Genomic DNA, 15,201 nt, shown 5'->3' with positions numbered 1-15,201 from the left:
ACGAGCAAGATGGCGTCATGGTCGGATTTGCCGAAGGGAGGGCGGGGAAGGGCTTTGTATGCATCGCGGAAGTTAGAGTAGCAGTGGTCGAGAGTATTAGCCCTACGTGTTGTGCAATCAATATGCTGATAAAATTTAGGTAGCATTGTTCTCAAATTTGCTTTGTTAACATCCCCAGGTACAATAAATGCAACCTCCGGATACATAGTTTCCAGTTTAAAATAGAGTCCAGTGAAGTTCCTTGAGGGCCGTCTCGGTGTTCGCTCGAGGGGGGATATACACAGCTGTGACTCTAACTGACGAGATTTATCTTGGTAAGTAGAATGACAGACATTTGATTGTAAGGAATTCTAGGTTGGGTGAGCAGAAGGACTTGAGTTCCTGTATGTTGTTATGATTACACCAAGAGTTGTTAATCATAAAGCATACACCCCTGCCCTTCCTCTTCCCAGGGAGGTGTTTATCTCTGTCGGCGCGATGCATGGAGTAGCACGGTGGCTGAACCAATTCCGACAACATATCCCGAGAGAGCCATGTTCCGTGAAACAGAGAATGTTACAGTCTCTGATGTCTCTCTGGAAGGCAACCCTCGTTCGAATTTTGTCTACCTTGTTGTCAAGAGACTGGACATTGGCGAGTAGTATACTCGGGAGCGGTGAGCGATGTGCCCGTTTACGAAGCCTGACCAGAAGACCGCTCCGTCTGCCCCTTCTGCGTCGCCGTTGTTCTCGGTCAGCTGCTGGGATTAGATGCATTGTCCTGGGTGGTGGTCCAAACAGAGGATCCGCTTCGGGAAAGTCATATTCCTGGTCGTAATGTTGGTAAGTTGACGTTGCTCTTATATCCAATAGTTCTTCCCGACTGTATGTAATAAGACTTAAGATTTCCTTTGGTAGCAATGTAAGAAATAATACATAATAAAACAAAATACTGCATAGTTTCCTAAGAACGCGAAGCGAGTCGACCATCTCTGTCGGCGCCATCTTCAACACCATCAACAACAGAAAACCACGCGCACACACACACACACACACACACACACACACACACACACACACACACACACACACACACACACACACACACACACACACACACACACACACACACACACACACACACACACACACACACACACACACACACACTGATGCAACATGTCACAGCTGTTACTGACCAACTTCAAGGTGTCTGACGGTAAGTCCAGGACGAGATCCCCATTGTTGAGGCCGACCCTCACTTTCTCTCTCTATCTTCTCTTCCTTTTCTTTTGTCCTCCCCCTGCTGGGTCATTCTTCCCTCTCTCCTCCCTCATACTATTCTTCTTTTCCTTTTCATGTTGATGGTCAAGGGAATTAACCCTGAAGGGTACAAAGCAGGATCAATTAGTTGCTAACTAACTTTGATAAACAAGTTTGATAGAGTATCATTGAATCTGTCATGCCTGTGTCTCATCATGACACAGGTACAGAGTGCAGTCTCCTCCATACAGCTGCAGTCTCTCCAGTGGTGTTGAACTTTGACCCTATTCCCTGATGTCATGTTTCTCTAGCACTCTGCCTCATATCACCACGATGACACTGATGAATGTATAGTACTAGCTGGTGTTTGAGGATGGTGTAGTAACAGATAGATTAAAAGTAGACTCAGCGATATGGTGTCGATGCAGAAGGGAAACAGCATAGCAGGTATATTTAGCAAAAACTAAGAGCGTTGAAGCGCTACCTAATAACAACTAACCTTTCCACCAGATGTGGTTGGAGAGTTTCCATGCATTTGTAATGTTATCAACCCTTCTGACAATAAGATGAGTTATGGAGACTTACCAATTAAAGATATTAGGGAGTCAACATTACACAAGGATGAGAAAATGGGGGGGGGTATTGGTTATTTAAAAAAAAAAAATATGACTTTTGTGAAGACATCATCCATCTTAGGACCTACTCAATGCTCAATAGGCCAACATGTAATACCAGTTATAGGGATTACATAATGGAACTATCTTGATACTGGCTGTCAAACGTCAAGCCGTGAGATGACTGATGTGGCTGGAACAGGGTGATAATTATTTTTGTGATGTGACATGGTGATGGCTGAATGGCGTTGATTTACTTACACAATGATCTGCACATCGGCCCTCGGATATGGGTGACATCAAAGCCTGACGAGCGCTCTGACAACAGTCACCCCCTCCACCCTCCACCCCCATGAATGACAGGGCCAATAAGGCAAACGTCATTCCTCCTTCCATAATTTACATATGGGGTCTGTCATACATACTCAGGCAGGCACATGCACGCACAAACACACACACACACACACACAAACACACGCAAACACACACACACATAGTCACTACAGAAAGCAACACTTTTTATCCTTCTCATGGATTTCAAACATAACATCTAATAACAGAATATGAAAATCCAGTCAATAACTGCTCAACTCCCTTGAATGGCCAAACAGCGTTGTTGTGCTATCTGGATTCCTGCATTGGGATTGTAACTCATCACGGAAAAGGAAGAAAAACTAATTGGAGAGAAAACATGTAGCATGTTTCAGTAGTCTTTCAACATTTGCTCAACTTTACGATAGTCTTGGTTTAAGCACAAGTAAAGTGTTTAGATAGATTGTGGCAGGGCTGCTGGCGTGTCTGGAGAGAGAGGAGGTGTGGCGTGTGTTGAGAGCTGACAGATGTGAAAGAATAATATGTGTGTGTGCATGTGTGCGTGTGTATATGTGTATGTGTGTGTGTGTGTGCGTACGTGTGCGTGTGTGTGTGTGTGTATGCATGCATGCATTCTGAGGCTGTAATACATCTTTCTCTCTGTAATGGGGTGTTTGGGGTTTGGAATGGAGTTTGCTGGCCAACGATTATGCTGGTATGCACCCAGCACACAGCCTACATTATGCCTAACCATCAGTCCTGTATAGCCCTCCGCTTTCAAGATGGCCACCACATATTAGTAATCTTTTACATGCAGGCTGTAAGTGAGGGTTGGATGGAGGGTTAAATAATATAGAGGCTTAACTGAGTAGCAAAGAATCGCTCCCTCTCTCTCCTTCCCCTCACCCACACACTTCTCTCCCTCACCCCTTCCTTTCCCATTTCTCCTCTCACACTCAGCGTAACCGTCCCACAGACTTCCCTATCAAAGTGACTTATTGTCACGAGAATTTTCAATCCCAATGATGATATCAATCAATAGCTTTGACCAATCCCAGAGGTTTGTAAGACCATGGGTTTAATAATAATTAGTCAAAGACTCAGCTTATGCAAAAGGTTAGTACAGTTTATTCACGAGAACGTTCTGAAATCAAGAATACAAAGACATCCATTTTATAGCTGCGCACATACTTCCACACAAACAGTAAATATCCTACGCACATACATACACACAAACAGTATGTGATTTTTATCCTTCTTCATGGTTCTCACCACTGTATCACTACCCAGCCGACAGTTCCATTCCCCCGAGATTAGGGAGACCTTGAGAAGTACTCCCTGTCCTCTCCCAAGTCTCTCAGAGCCCTAGCCAGGTCGGTCCAGACACAGTTTTAATTGTTCTTCGGGTATTTTACTAGGCACACACACACACAAGTTCAAATCCTAAACTACGCCTTGCTCAGACAGTCTGTGTTTTTCCACTATACAGATACCTTGTTTAACCTAATTCCGACTAAAACTTCACACATCATCAGATTATAATTTTATGATTCTAATCAATTTCACACAGTTATAAGGTTTCAGAGTGGAATTATTTTATCATTATCTTTCAACATTTAAATTATTTTATCACTTATTGAACTGGCTGACTGGGTCAATAGGTACCATCGATCTGGATCCAGTCGGTTGCACTGTTTAACTGCCTTTTTCTTTGATTTTATTGACAGACTGAGGATTAATGATGGCAGTTCAGGACCAGAACGATCGCCTTTCCTTTCAGCCACCGACTCATTATAAAGCTGAAAATCACACAAATGAGGAACACGTATCCCACTGGGCAAAAACTGGTTGAATCAACGTTGTTTCCACATCATTTAAAAAAAATCAATGTGTTGATGTTGAATCAACGTGGAAAACTAATTAGATTTGCAGAAAGTCATCAACGTAACAGAATGTTGTCGTTTTTTCACTCAACTTGTCACCTACATCTAATTTTGGGGGGGATTTCACATTGAATTCACATTAGTTGACAACTCAACCAAATGTAAATCAAAACCTCTGTTCCCAGTTGGACGCTTCTACGGGTTTGACAATGAACGAAACAAACACACTCACTTCTTAAAACACTAGTCAGGTTTTGGATTTTCTACAAAAAAAACCTCCATCTTTGATTTCAGATGAACATTGTTCCCTCATCTGATCTGATCCAGTCTTGATGCCTCATCTCAGGGAAGCCTGATCTCTTGGATCTCTTTCCCCACCCACAGAACCACAGCTAGCAGATAACTGCTCCTCTCCTCTCCCTGCCTGCTGTCTGACTACAACGGCAGCTTTTGTTGTGGGGAGGAGCATGTGTGGCATGGCAAGGGTCTGTGTGTGTTTTCACGTGTTTGTGTGTGTGTGCACGTGTTTGTGTGTGTGTGTGTGTGTGTGTGTGTGTGTGTGTGTGTGTGTGTGTGTGTGTGTGTGTGTGTGTGTGTGTGTGTGTGTGTGTGTGTGTGTGTGTGTGTGTGCTTTTAGGCTTGTGTGTGTGTGTGTGTGCTTTTATGCTTGTGTGTGTGTGTGTGTGCTTTTATGCTTGTGTGTGTGTGTGTGCTTTTAGGCTTGTGTGTTTCTGAGTGTGTGTTTGAGGGAGTGGAAAAGCTACTGTTATTTAAATATGTGATTGTTGACATTAGCTGGTGACAGGCAGACAGGCAGGCAGGTGGAGGGACTAGAGGATAAAACAAACAGGTTCTGAGTATCAGACTGCTGAGAGATAAGAGCTCTATTCACTACAGCTGACTGACACAGCAGCCTCACACAGATTAGCCTTGTTTAACTATGGAAATTAACACACACTTTAACATCTACAGATGGTGTGTGAGAGAGAAAGAGCGTGTGTGTGTTCATGCTTGCGTGTGGTTTATTTGTCAGCACACACTTGCTGTCAATCATGTCCAAGGTATGTGTGTAGTGTAGTGGTTACTATGGGAACATAAAAAGACATTAGAACTGGCCTTGATGCCTGTCTGGGAGAAAACAAGAGAGATGTATGACCATTTTAAAATGAAAGACTCCATTGGTTATAGAAGCATCTGACTTCTATCTGCCAGAGATCATTATACATTATCCTCCACCTCAAGGTCAATAAATACCAGTGTTGGTTTTGAAAGTGTGTGTGTGTTTGTCTCTCTGTATGTGTATGTAGACCTTCCACCCAGTACACAATATTCTGTATTGTATGTCGCTGTACAGTGAACAGATCTATCAATCATTGGGGCTTGTTTAGATCTGTCTGTCAAGATGGTCTCCATTGATTTGCCGAGTTGCGTTGCTGTGATTATGTTCTGTGATCAGAGAGAGGGGTTTGGAGATAGATTGCCCCTCGCCACAGGAAGCCTGCGGCACACACACACACACACACACACACACACACACACACACACACACACACACACACACACACACACACACACACACACACACACACACACACACACACACACACACACACACACTGATGCAACATGTCACAGCTGTTACTGACCAACTTCAAGGTGTCTGAAGGTAAGTCCAGGAGGAGATCCCCATTGTTGAGGCCGACCCTCACTTTCTCTCTCTATCTTCTCTTCCTTTTCTTTTGTCCTCCCCCTGCTGGGTCATTCTTCCCTCTCTCCTCCCTCATACTATTCTTCTTTTCCTTTTCATGTTGATGGTCAAGGGAATAAACCCTGAGGGGTACAAAGCAGGATCAATTAGTTGCTAACTAACTTTGATAAACAAGTTTGATAGAGTATCATTGCATCTGTCATGCCTGTGTCTCATCATGACACAGGTACAGAGTGCGGTCTACTCCATACAGCTGCAGTCTCTCCAGTGGTGTTGAACCTCTCCAGTGGTGTTGAACTGACCCTATTTCCTGATGTCATGTTTCTCCAGCACTCTGCCTCATATCACCTCTATGACACTGATGAATGTATACTGGGAGCTGTGTTGCTCTGGGTGTCTATCTGAGGGAAGAGGGGTGCTACATCAAAATATATCACCTTTAAAAACACTGACTAACAGCTGGTTTATGAGGATGGTGTAGTACCAGATAAATAAAAGGTAGACTCAGCGATTTGACATAGAGGTAGAAAGTAAACAGCATAGAGGCTCAACTTCTCAGCTGTTTTGGTGCCCTAACACGCTGTAACAGCATGAAGAGAACACATGCACATCCGCAGATACTGTGTGTGACTGTGTGAGAGTGAAGTCCTGCATCTCGCTCATCTCAATATCTGCGGTGCTGCTTATGGCAACCTCATTTCGCTGAGTCTACCTTTAAAACTAGCTACTTGTTAGTATGTATATACAGTAGGCTCTGCCAATGTAGCTACTATGTTATTATGTCCACAATACCATATAACATCATGCAACAATATCACTGTACATTTTATTACTGCTGTTATATATTTAAGCAATAATGCATGGGGGGGGGGGGGGGGGGGGGGTATGGCCAATATACTACGGCTAAGGGCTGTTCTTATGCACGACACATTGCGGAGTGACTGGACACGGCCCTTAGCCCTGGTGTATTGGCCATATACTACAAAACCCAGAGGTGCCTTATTGCTATTGTGAACTGGTTACCAACGTAATTAAAGCAGTATAAATAAATGTTTTGTCATACCCGTGGTATACGGTCTGATAAACCACGGCTGTCAGCCAATCAGCATTCAGGGCTCAAACCACCCAGTTTATAATTTGCCATGAGGCACAGCTATCTTATATCGAGAACACTGTAATAGATGGACAAATTTTCATCATCTTCTCATTTCCATTATCATGCAGCCTTTTGCCCATAGGTTCTGATTCTGAGGGATTATGACCCATTTATTTCTCTCTGGATTGAGAGGGCAGCCAGAGGATTGGGAGCATCACAGCCCCGCAGACTGAGACTATTCTGGGCCGCCGCTAATAGCTCTTGTCAGGCGTAATTTTTAAGTACTTTAACCAATTCATTGTATAATTAGGTTAACAAAATTAGCTCATTGCAGAGTCAGTCAGCAGCCTGGCAGTAATGCAATCAAGTTATTAACATTCCAGATTTATAGAACCATGAATATAGAGGCAGTGTTCAACCTCTTTAGCACATTTCTCCCTGACTGGTTGTGAAAATTACATAAAATAATAAAAAACAGTCCAAGTGAATTTACTGGGATCAGTACGTGAAACTCAATTTCAATGTCACAAGTAGACTAAGGAGTAGGTATGTAAAATGTGTGTGACTCCCATTTGACTTTGTACATTCAAATAAGAAGATTGAGAGTTGAATGTGGCACAGGCTAGCCAATGTTATTACATTTCTGTTAATAGTAACTTGATTTCAACCCTGCAGTGACCACAACAGTCACAAGAGTCTAATGGATTTAAATTTGCCAATATAAGCCAATATAAGCCAAAAACTTGGTTGTAGCCTATTGTATTGATGATGGTGATGACAATAAACCCTGTAATACAATGTCATCAATAGTGCCCCCTGTCGGTCATGTATAAGGCACACTGATACACTCGCAATGATACCAACATAAATACAATATAGGGCGCCTGGTAAAACATTTTTTGCATCCAAGAGAATTACATTCAGTTCTGACAAAGATTATCGGAAGACTTATCTAACACCATGAAATACAATGGACAGTCTGTCTTCATTGGCCGAGGGGGACAATGTATTGCTCCGCCTTCAGAAGAACGCATCAGCCCTTCTCATTTTTAACGATGCAAATACCAACTATTGGACGGCGGCTCGCTTACTTCGAAGGTCCGCTTGTGATCTCACACACTCGAGGTACGGCCCGGATGGTGTGTGAGTGCTGGAGAGACAGAGAGAGTGCGTTATAGACTGGAGCCGTGAGAGTCCGATTTTATGCCGTCTTTTGGAACCTCTACATATTTTCTCACTTTGGCTATACTTATTCTGTAACTGAATTGTATGCATATATTTCGCTCACATCCCGATTGATGTGGATTTTGTGAATTAGAACCCCCGGAAGAACAATTCTGGAATAGGCATCATGAGTGAAGAACCGAACGTCAACTACTGTAAAATGAAACTAGATGGGGAGTAGGCTACAGGCGTTCTCTAGCGGATTATAATTAAACTATACACTGCGCATGGATAATTATACACTTTACTTTTCCGGGACTTTAACAAAGCACTGCCCCTCTCCAACATATTTTCGTTTCCCTCCCCAATTAAAGATTTATCTTTTGGATCTATTACGCACGAGATACGCAGCCATACCTCCGAATCCTGTGACAGTAGTGATAACTGCAGCTCCCCAACGGGCGCGTTAGTGTCTTCACCGACTCTTTTGGATCCTATTCCCTATCCGGATACTCAAGATGTTGACGGCGCACACCAGCCACTTGCTCCACCACCCGGAATACCTGCAGCCTTTGCAATCTGCACCAGTGAGCATTGAGGTATGGTGAATATGTTTCTATTGTCCTGGTAAATTGCCACATTGAATGGCGTTGTTGTTTGGCTTATAGATGATAAGACTTACGGTTTATTCTCAACACCTTGGTGCGTTTTTTTGCGCAAAGCATGTTCCTCGACTTTTAGCCGATAATGCGTATTTTTGGGGGGGATGTGCACATTAGGGACTTTTGAAAAGTAATTCCCTGAGCATCTTTTCTCATATACTATATCCCCCGGGAGGCAGTTTTTTCGAATGACCGTTTCTACTATTTTGCTTCAACTTTGTAGACAATAGGCTTACTTCTATCTATTCGATAAAACTAGCCATAACTTACAGCAAGACCTCATTACTGCCAAATACATTGAAACAATTACTGGTAACAGTAATTTAAGTACTTTCGGTCTGTCTGTCTGTCTGTCTGTCTGTCTGTCTGTCTGTGTCTGTCTGTCTTTATTTCTACAACTGTAATTGTGAAAAGTGCTTAAACTTAACTTAAAGTCTTGGTTTATTTCTCCAGCTGGATGCCAAGAAGAGCCCCCTGGCCCTGCTGGCTCAGACCTGCTCCCAGATCGGCAAGCCTGACCCTCCCACCTCCAAGCCAAGCTCTATCTCTAATGGCAATGGTGACCATGATGGACACTCCTCTTCCTCCTCCTCCAGTCACAAACCCTCACAGGAGGACAAGTCCAGCTTCAAGCCCTATAACAAAGTAGGGGGAGACAGTCGGAGGGACAGGGTCAGTAGCTCTAATAACAGTTCTGACAAGACCGGCTTCAGGGTACCTAGTAATGGGAATGGAGTAGCTAACAGTAACTTATCAGGTTCTTGTCCATCTTTTCCGCCACACGCCATCTCTCCCAACTCCAGGGTGGGTGGTGGCACGCCTCCTCAGCACACACAGCAGTCGTCACAGACACACAGACAGAGCCAGTCGCCTCACGGACTACATGTTTCCCACTCTCAGACTCTGAATGGAGAACACAAACAGGAACAGAGCAGTCCACACAGGAACAGCAACAGTAGCAGTGGTGGCCATCTTAAGAAGGAGTCAGATGTGAATAAGGTCACTTTGGACAGTCCCCAGATGGCTAACTCCAGCCATGCCAGAGCCAGCACCAACTCCAGCACAGGCAGCTCTGAGGGAAGCCCCAGCCACGAGTTGGGCAAGATGGACTCCCAACCCCCACCACTCAGCCTGGGTCCTGGACACATCACTCCCATCTCCCCCTACAAGACTGGCCACTCTGTCTTCCCCCTGTCCTCCTCTGGTATGGGCTACCATGGCTCTGTAGTGGGGGCCTATGCTGGATACCCCTCCCAGTTTGTCCCAGGGTTGGACCCTACCAAGTCTGGTCTGGGAGGAGGGGGGGTGAGGGTACCAGGGAAGCACCATAGCTCCAGCCCCCTCGCTGGTACCTCTCCCCTCTCCTTCATGCAGGGCTTGTGCAGGGACCCGTACTGCCTCAGCTACCCTAACTCACCCCACCTGGGGGGAAGCAATCCCTGCGTCCATGACCCCTCCTCCTCCATCAAATCAGGCTATCCAGGCTTGGTCTACCCCTCCCACCCCCTCCACTCCCTCCACCCCAGCACTATGTCTTCCAGCATCACCCCCACCCTGTCCCACCCCCTCTACACCTACGGCTTCATGCTCTCCAATGACCCCATCCCTCATGCCTGTAACTGGGTATCGGCTGGGGGTCCTTGTGATAAACGCTTCTCCACCTCAGACGAGCTACTAGCCCACCTGCGCACACACACCTCTTTACCTGGAGGGATGGACAGTAAGCTATTCTCTGCCTACCCCTCTGTCTCCTCCTCTGCTGCCTCTTGCCACCTCCCCCACCAGAGCCAGGCCTCCTTGCAGAACTCATTCTCCCTCAGGGCTCCTCATACCCTGGGTCTGGCCCGGTACCACCCCTATGGTAAGGTCCACCTGCCCCCTGGACCTACCTCCATCCCCCTGCACTCCCTCCAGGCTGGTTCTCCTTACTACCCCCACTATGCTCTCTATAGCCAGAGACTTGGCTCAGCGTCTGCCCTGGGCTACCAGTGATCCTCCGTCTCCATCCACACAGTCTATAACAGTGTTTCTCCTCAAATTACTAAGCCAAGGCAGCTCCCCCACTCCTTCCTGCCTAGCTCTGCTGTTCCCTGCCTAAAACTGCTGGAATCTTTGGATCCAATTGGTTTTAATAGAAATGTTATGTAAGCCCTGGATGAAGGTGTTTCTGGAGCCTCTGCGGGCAGCACATCTGGCCTATATGGGGGATCACTACTACTCCATACCAAAGCAGGATTCTATGGAGAAGGGGCTGGATGCTTGCATGTCTGCACACTAGGATGCTGCACTTTATGAACAAGTGGATTGGACTGGACCAGCGGCCATGGTGCCATGCTGAGTTGTAATAGCATCACAGACTGGGCTCGCTGATAGCTGGTGGTAGGATGCTGTAGAACGCCTCCTGGATCTCTTCATGTCAAGTTGGGCATAGTGATTGCAGTGGAAAGACAGGAGAGGAGATAGTGATGGCATTAACCTAGCACTGTGGGAGGGGGGGGGGGACTGGGGCCACAGGGGGAGAACCGGATGCATGCTAGCTTGACCCTGAGTGTGTGAGTTTAGCTCGGTTATGGTTTTGAGATTTGTTTCAGTTTCATACATTTTGCTTCTTCTTTGACTGAAAATAGAAATTGTATTTATTTTTTAACTGAGTGCTTTGGCTTTCAAGTTTACTTTCCAAAACATAATTTTTTAAACTTTTCTTGTTATTATTTTTCAGTTATACAGTTATCATTTTATCTATTATAAACAGGATTTGTTTAAACATGATAAAAACATTCACTCATGCAAACTTTACAACAAAGTATATTTTCTTCTCCTTACAAAAATACGTGATTTTCTTGTTTTCCTATCCTTCTCTGATTGAATGTGCATGTCACATCTCCTTCTCTCCCTCTCTGGCTTCCTAATTGTTGTTTGTACAGCAGATTAATAGTGAAAGGAAATGTGATATTTTTTGTAAAGTATTTGGGCGAATGACCTGGGTAAGAGAGCGATACGAACCCAAACACAGGAAGCAAAGATTATGTGATGATGACAGAGCTGTCCGATTTAAAGGCAAGGTCATATTTTGTTTAATAAATGATAATGAATATATATTCTGTCGTTTTCATTTGTCAATCCAATTGGTCTCTTCTTGACACCTCATTCATCTCAATCGTTTTGATTTGGTTCATCAGGCCATTATTACCAGCTATGTAATAATGAGTCACTCAGTCTGGAGAGAACATTCAAAGACAACGCGACTAAGATACAAAGAAGAATACTGGAGAATGCTTATTGTTAGTTGCTTTAGATAAGAGTGTCTGCTAAATTACAAAATTGTAAATTTTAGAATGACTATTTCAGTATAATTCAGTAAAGTATTACATAGGGCTGCACAATATTGGAAAAAAATCAAGTTGTGATTTTTTAACGAAATATTGCGATTGCAATTTGACATGCAAAATAGATCAAAATACTTATACATCCAAATACTTGTGTTAAAAAGCAGTGGAAAGAAACATCTTTCTTGTTCAGAACAATCAGTTGACTGCATTTGACATAAAATAACAGGATGCAAACGTATAGTGAATCTAACATTAAGGAGGAGGAACTGTGCAGCTTGAGTGACAGGGATTTCTTTTACATGCTGGTGTAATGGTTTCAAAATATTCCATGAGATATGGTCCTCTTGCGATATGGATATTGTATGGATATTGTATGTCTCTCTTGAGACCTACCCAGGAACTGTTGTATTGATTTCCTGACTCCCATGGTCCTTTGCCATCCTGTGGTATTCATCCCTGAGTTGATTTCAGTCATCACAACAGACATGAATATAATGACCTATATGAATATAAGTGACCTACTCTGGTAGGACAGTGGAAGACAGCCTTTGTCAGTGTGCATTATCTGCCTTGTTTTGTTGTAGAGCCAGTGTGTGCCAGGTACTATTGTTCTACAGACAGTCCCAACCAGGTGAAGGATGGGTTTGGGTGTGCTTTACTTTCAGTTAGTGTTTCACAGACAGGTAGGCAGGTAGGCAGACAGGTCAGTTTTGGGACCCACTGAGTTTGATTGAGTCCCAGCCTTCTCTATGTCTGTGTTATGTCCAGATAGGCATCAGAGCAAAACCGTGTCTGTCTGGTCATGTTCAGGATAAGGACCTGTCCGTCTTTCATGTTACTCCAGCTCAGTGTGATTGGCAGAGGTAATATGCTACTTCCTGGTTACGAGACACTGTCGGGGGCCTGTCGGAGTATAGATGACCTACGGTGGTCACAGTCCTGACAGGCAGACCCACTGGGTCACAACACCCCATCGCAACGGAAACCATAGAAACTGCTCTCGTTTTCAGTCTTCCATGTTCCCGAGACCTTGTCAGAGATGTGATGTCTTCCAAATGGCTCATTCAATCCCTCTCCTCACCTCCTCACAAGCTAATGTGTTCTCAGCCACCTGGTTAACAAAGGGCTGAATGAACAAAAGATGTTCTGGGTTCATTTGTAGGGCAGCAGGAGGAGATACTCGTGGTTGGGTTGCAAAGTAGGTTTCAGGTGTCCCATGTAGCTTCTGTAGCCCTGGTGTTTGGCCAAGGAAACTCAGAGACATGGTTAAGGAGCAGAGCCTGGGGTTTAAATGGGAGAGCTCAAGATCAGGTTGTTAAGAAGCACTGACAGCATTCTGACAGACAGACTGACTGACTGACTGACTGAAAGGGACTTTAGTCAAAGTGGCGTCTGATGTTGGATTGTTCTCTGATCCTTTTGTTGTTTTAGGTCTGAGAGTGTGTGTATGTGTGTGTGCGAGGAATTCATATCCCTGGTTATGAGTGTTGTCTTTTTCTGTCTGCTTCATCATTTATACAGGGTTTTAGTCAAATTTTTGCTGCCAGAAAAGTCCACCTATAGTTTCCAAGTCAAGTGTCTTTGTTTGAAAGTAAAAAGCAGTGAGCTCTGTGACTGTCTCTGTCACCACCTAAAGGCTCAGTAAAACCAATCTGTATCTCCCAATGGGAACACCTACAGATCCTGAGAAACTGAGACACAGGGGAACAATACCAGCTAGGCCTCAATAAAAGTTAGGACAGATAGAATTGAATTAGAGAGCCTCGAGGGAGAAATGAATAGCCGTGCCATTTTCCATTTCGTTGTTACTCATCCATAGCTCCTTTATCCAATCCAATCCATCCATCATTCCTTTCTTCCCTTTCCTCTCCTCATCCATCACTCTGTCCATCCATCTCGGGGCTGGCTAATGTTTACAGCAGATATCAGGACTCGCATGCCGCCCAGGGTGCTTTCACACTGCTGCTGCTGGAGAGCATGTGTTACGTGTAATTTAGTCCCTCCAAGCAACACTCCACAAATGGTTCCAAAATGGTTCTTCAACTGTCCCCATAGGAGAACCCTTTTTGGTACCAGGAATTCCATGTAGAACCCTGTGGAAAGGGTTCTACCTGGACCCAAAAGGGTTTTACCTGGAACCAAAAGCAGTTATTCAAAGGGTTATCTTATGGGACAGCCAAAGAACCCTTTTAGGTTCTAGATAGCACCTTTTTTTCTAGGAGTGTAAGCTAAAACAGGACCCAACATTATTGGGAATTTTTTAAAAGATACACATGCACAAACACAGACATTGCTGTGAGAGGTTTGTGTGTGTATGACAGACCTGGATGGACAGCTGACAGCCTTGGTGATTAATGATGACAGAGTGTAGAGCAGCTCCTCCATCTCTCTCTCTGAGATGGAGTACAGGAAGGAGAGGTGCACTCTTAGAAAAGAAGGTCTACAACCTAAAAGGGTTCATCAGTCTTCCCCATAGGAGAACCCTTTGAAGAAACTGTTTTGGTTCCATGTAGAACCCTTTCCACAGAGGGTTTTACATGGAACCAAAAAGGGTTTTACTTGGAACAAAAAAGGGTGCTCCCATGGGGACAGCCAAAGCACCCTTTTGGAACCCTTTTTTTCTAAGAGTGTAGACCCACACACCACACACACACACACACACACACACACACACACACACACACACACACACACACACACACACACACACACACACACACACACACACACACACACACACACACACACACACACACACACACACACACACACACACACACAGCCCCTCAGTTTCCAGAGATTCAGTATAGGAACTATGGGCTCACCATGTGGAAGCCATGTCAGGGCACGGAACACAAACCACGGACATCTGTCTTTATGCATCTTTTAAGTGTCTTCTCTTCTGGAAGCACTAAAAGAGATCACAAACACACTCATCCTTTTCTCTCTTTCCCTCCAGGGCCGGCTTTAGCTTTTTGAGGGCCCTTTTTTTGTGGCCCACGTCTTGAGAGCAGTGATAAAAACGAAAGTTTTAAAGGTAATTTCCTGCAATTTTACCAATTTTGCCATGGGAAGTAGAGAAAATGTTGCAGTTCTACACATTTTGCCATAGGGCGCAGAGAAAATGTTGCAATTTTATAACACATTTCATGCAATTCTACTCATTTAGCCATGTGGCAGAAAGACATTTTT

At 44.5% G+C, this 15,201-nt stretch overlaps 1 protein-coding gene across 1 annotated transcript; it reads left to right on the top strand.

The window, feature by feature from the left end:
* The first annotated feature begins 5,102 nt into the window (after window positions 1–5,102).
* LOC120026230 (zinc finger protein 703-like) lies at window positions 5,103–11,150 on the top strand. The gene is made up of 3 exons (XM_038971054.1): window positions 5,103–5,111; window positions 8,489–8,617; window positions 9,134–11,150. The coding sequence occupies exons 1-3, from the start codon at window positions 5,103–5,105 to the stop codon at window positions 10,670–10,672; spliced, it is 1,677 nt and encodes a 558-aa protein (XP_038826982.1). The 3' UTR covers window positions 10,673–11,150.
* Window positions 11,151–15,201: the final 4,051 nt, after the last annotated feature.

This window comes from Salvelinus namaycush, chromosome 31 (assembly GCF_016432855.1).
Source record: "Salvelinus namaycush isolate Seneca chromosome 31, SaNama_1.0, whole genome shotgun sequence".
NCBI lineage: Eukaryota > Metazoa > Chordata > Actinopteri > Salmoniformes > Salmonidae > Salvelinus > Salvelinus namaycush.
The sequence above is the reverse complement of the archived record's forward strand: the minus strand, read 5'-3'. Positions and strand labels throughout refer to the sequence as shown.

Coding starts and splice junctions, on each gene's coding strand:
- LOC120026230 (XM_038971054.1), top strand. Junction 8,618..9,133: donor CTGCACCAGTGAGCATTGAG/GTATGGTGAATA, acceptor TTATTTCTCCAG/CTGGATGCCAAGAAGAGCCC.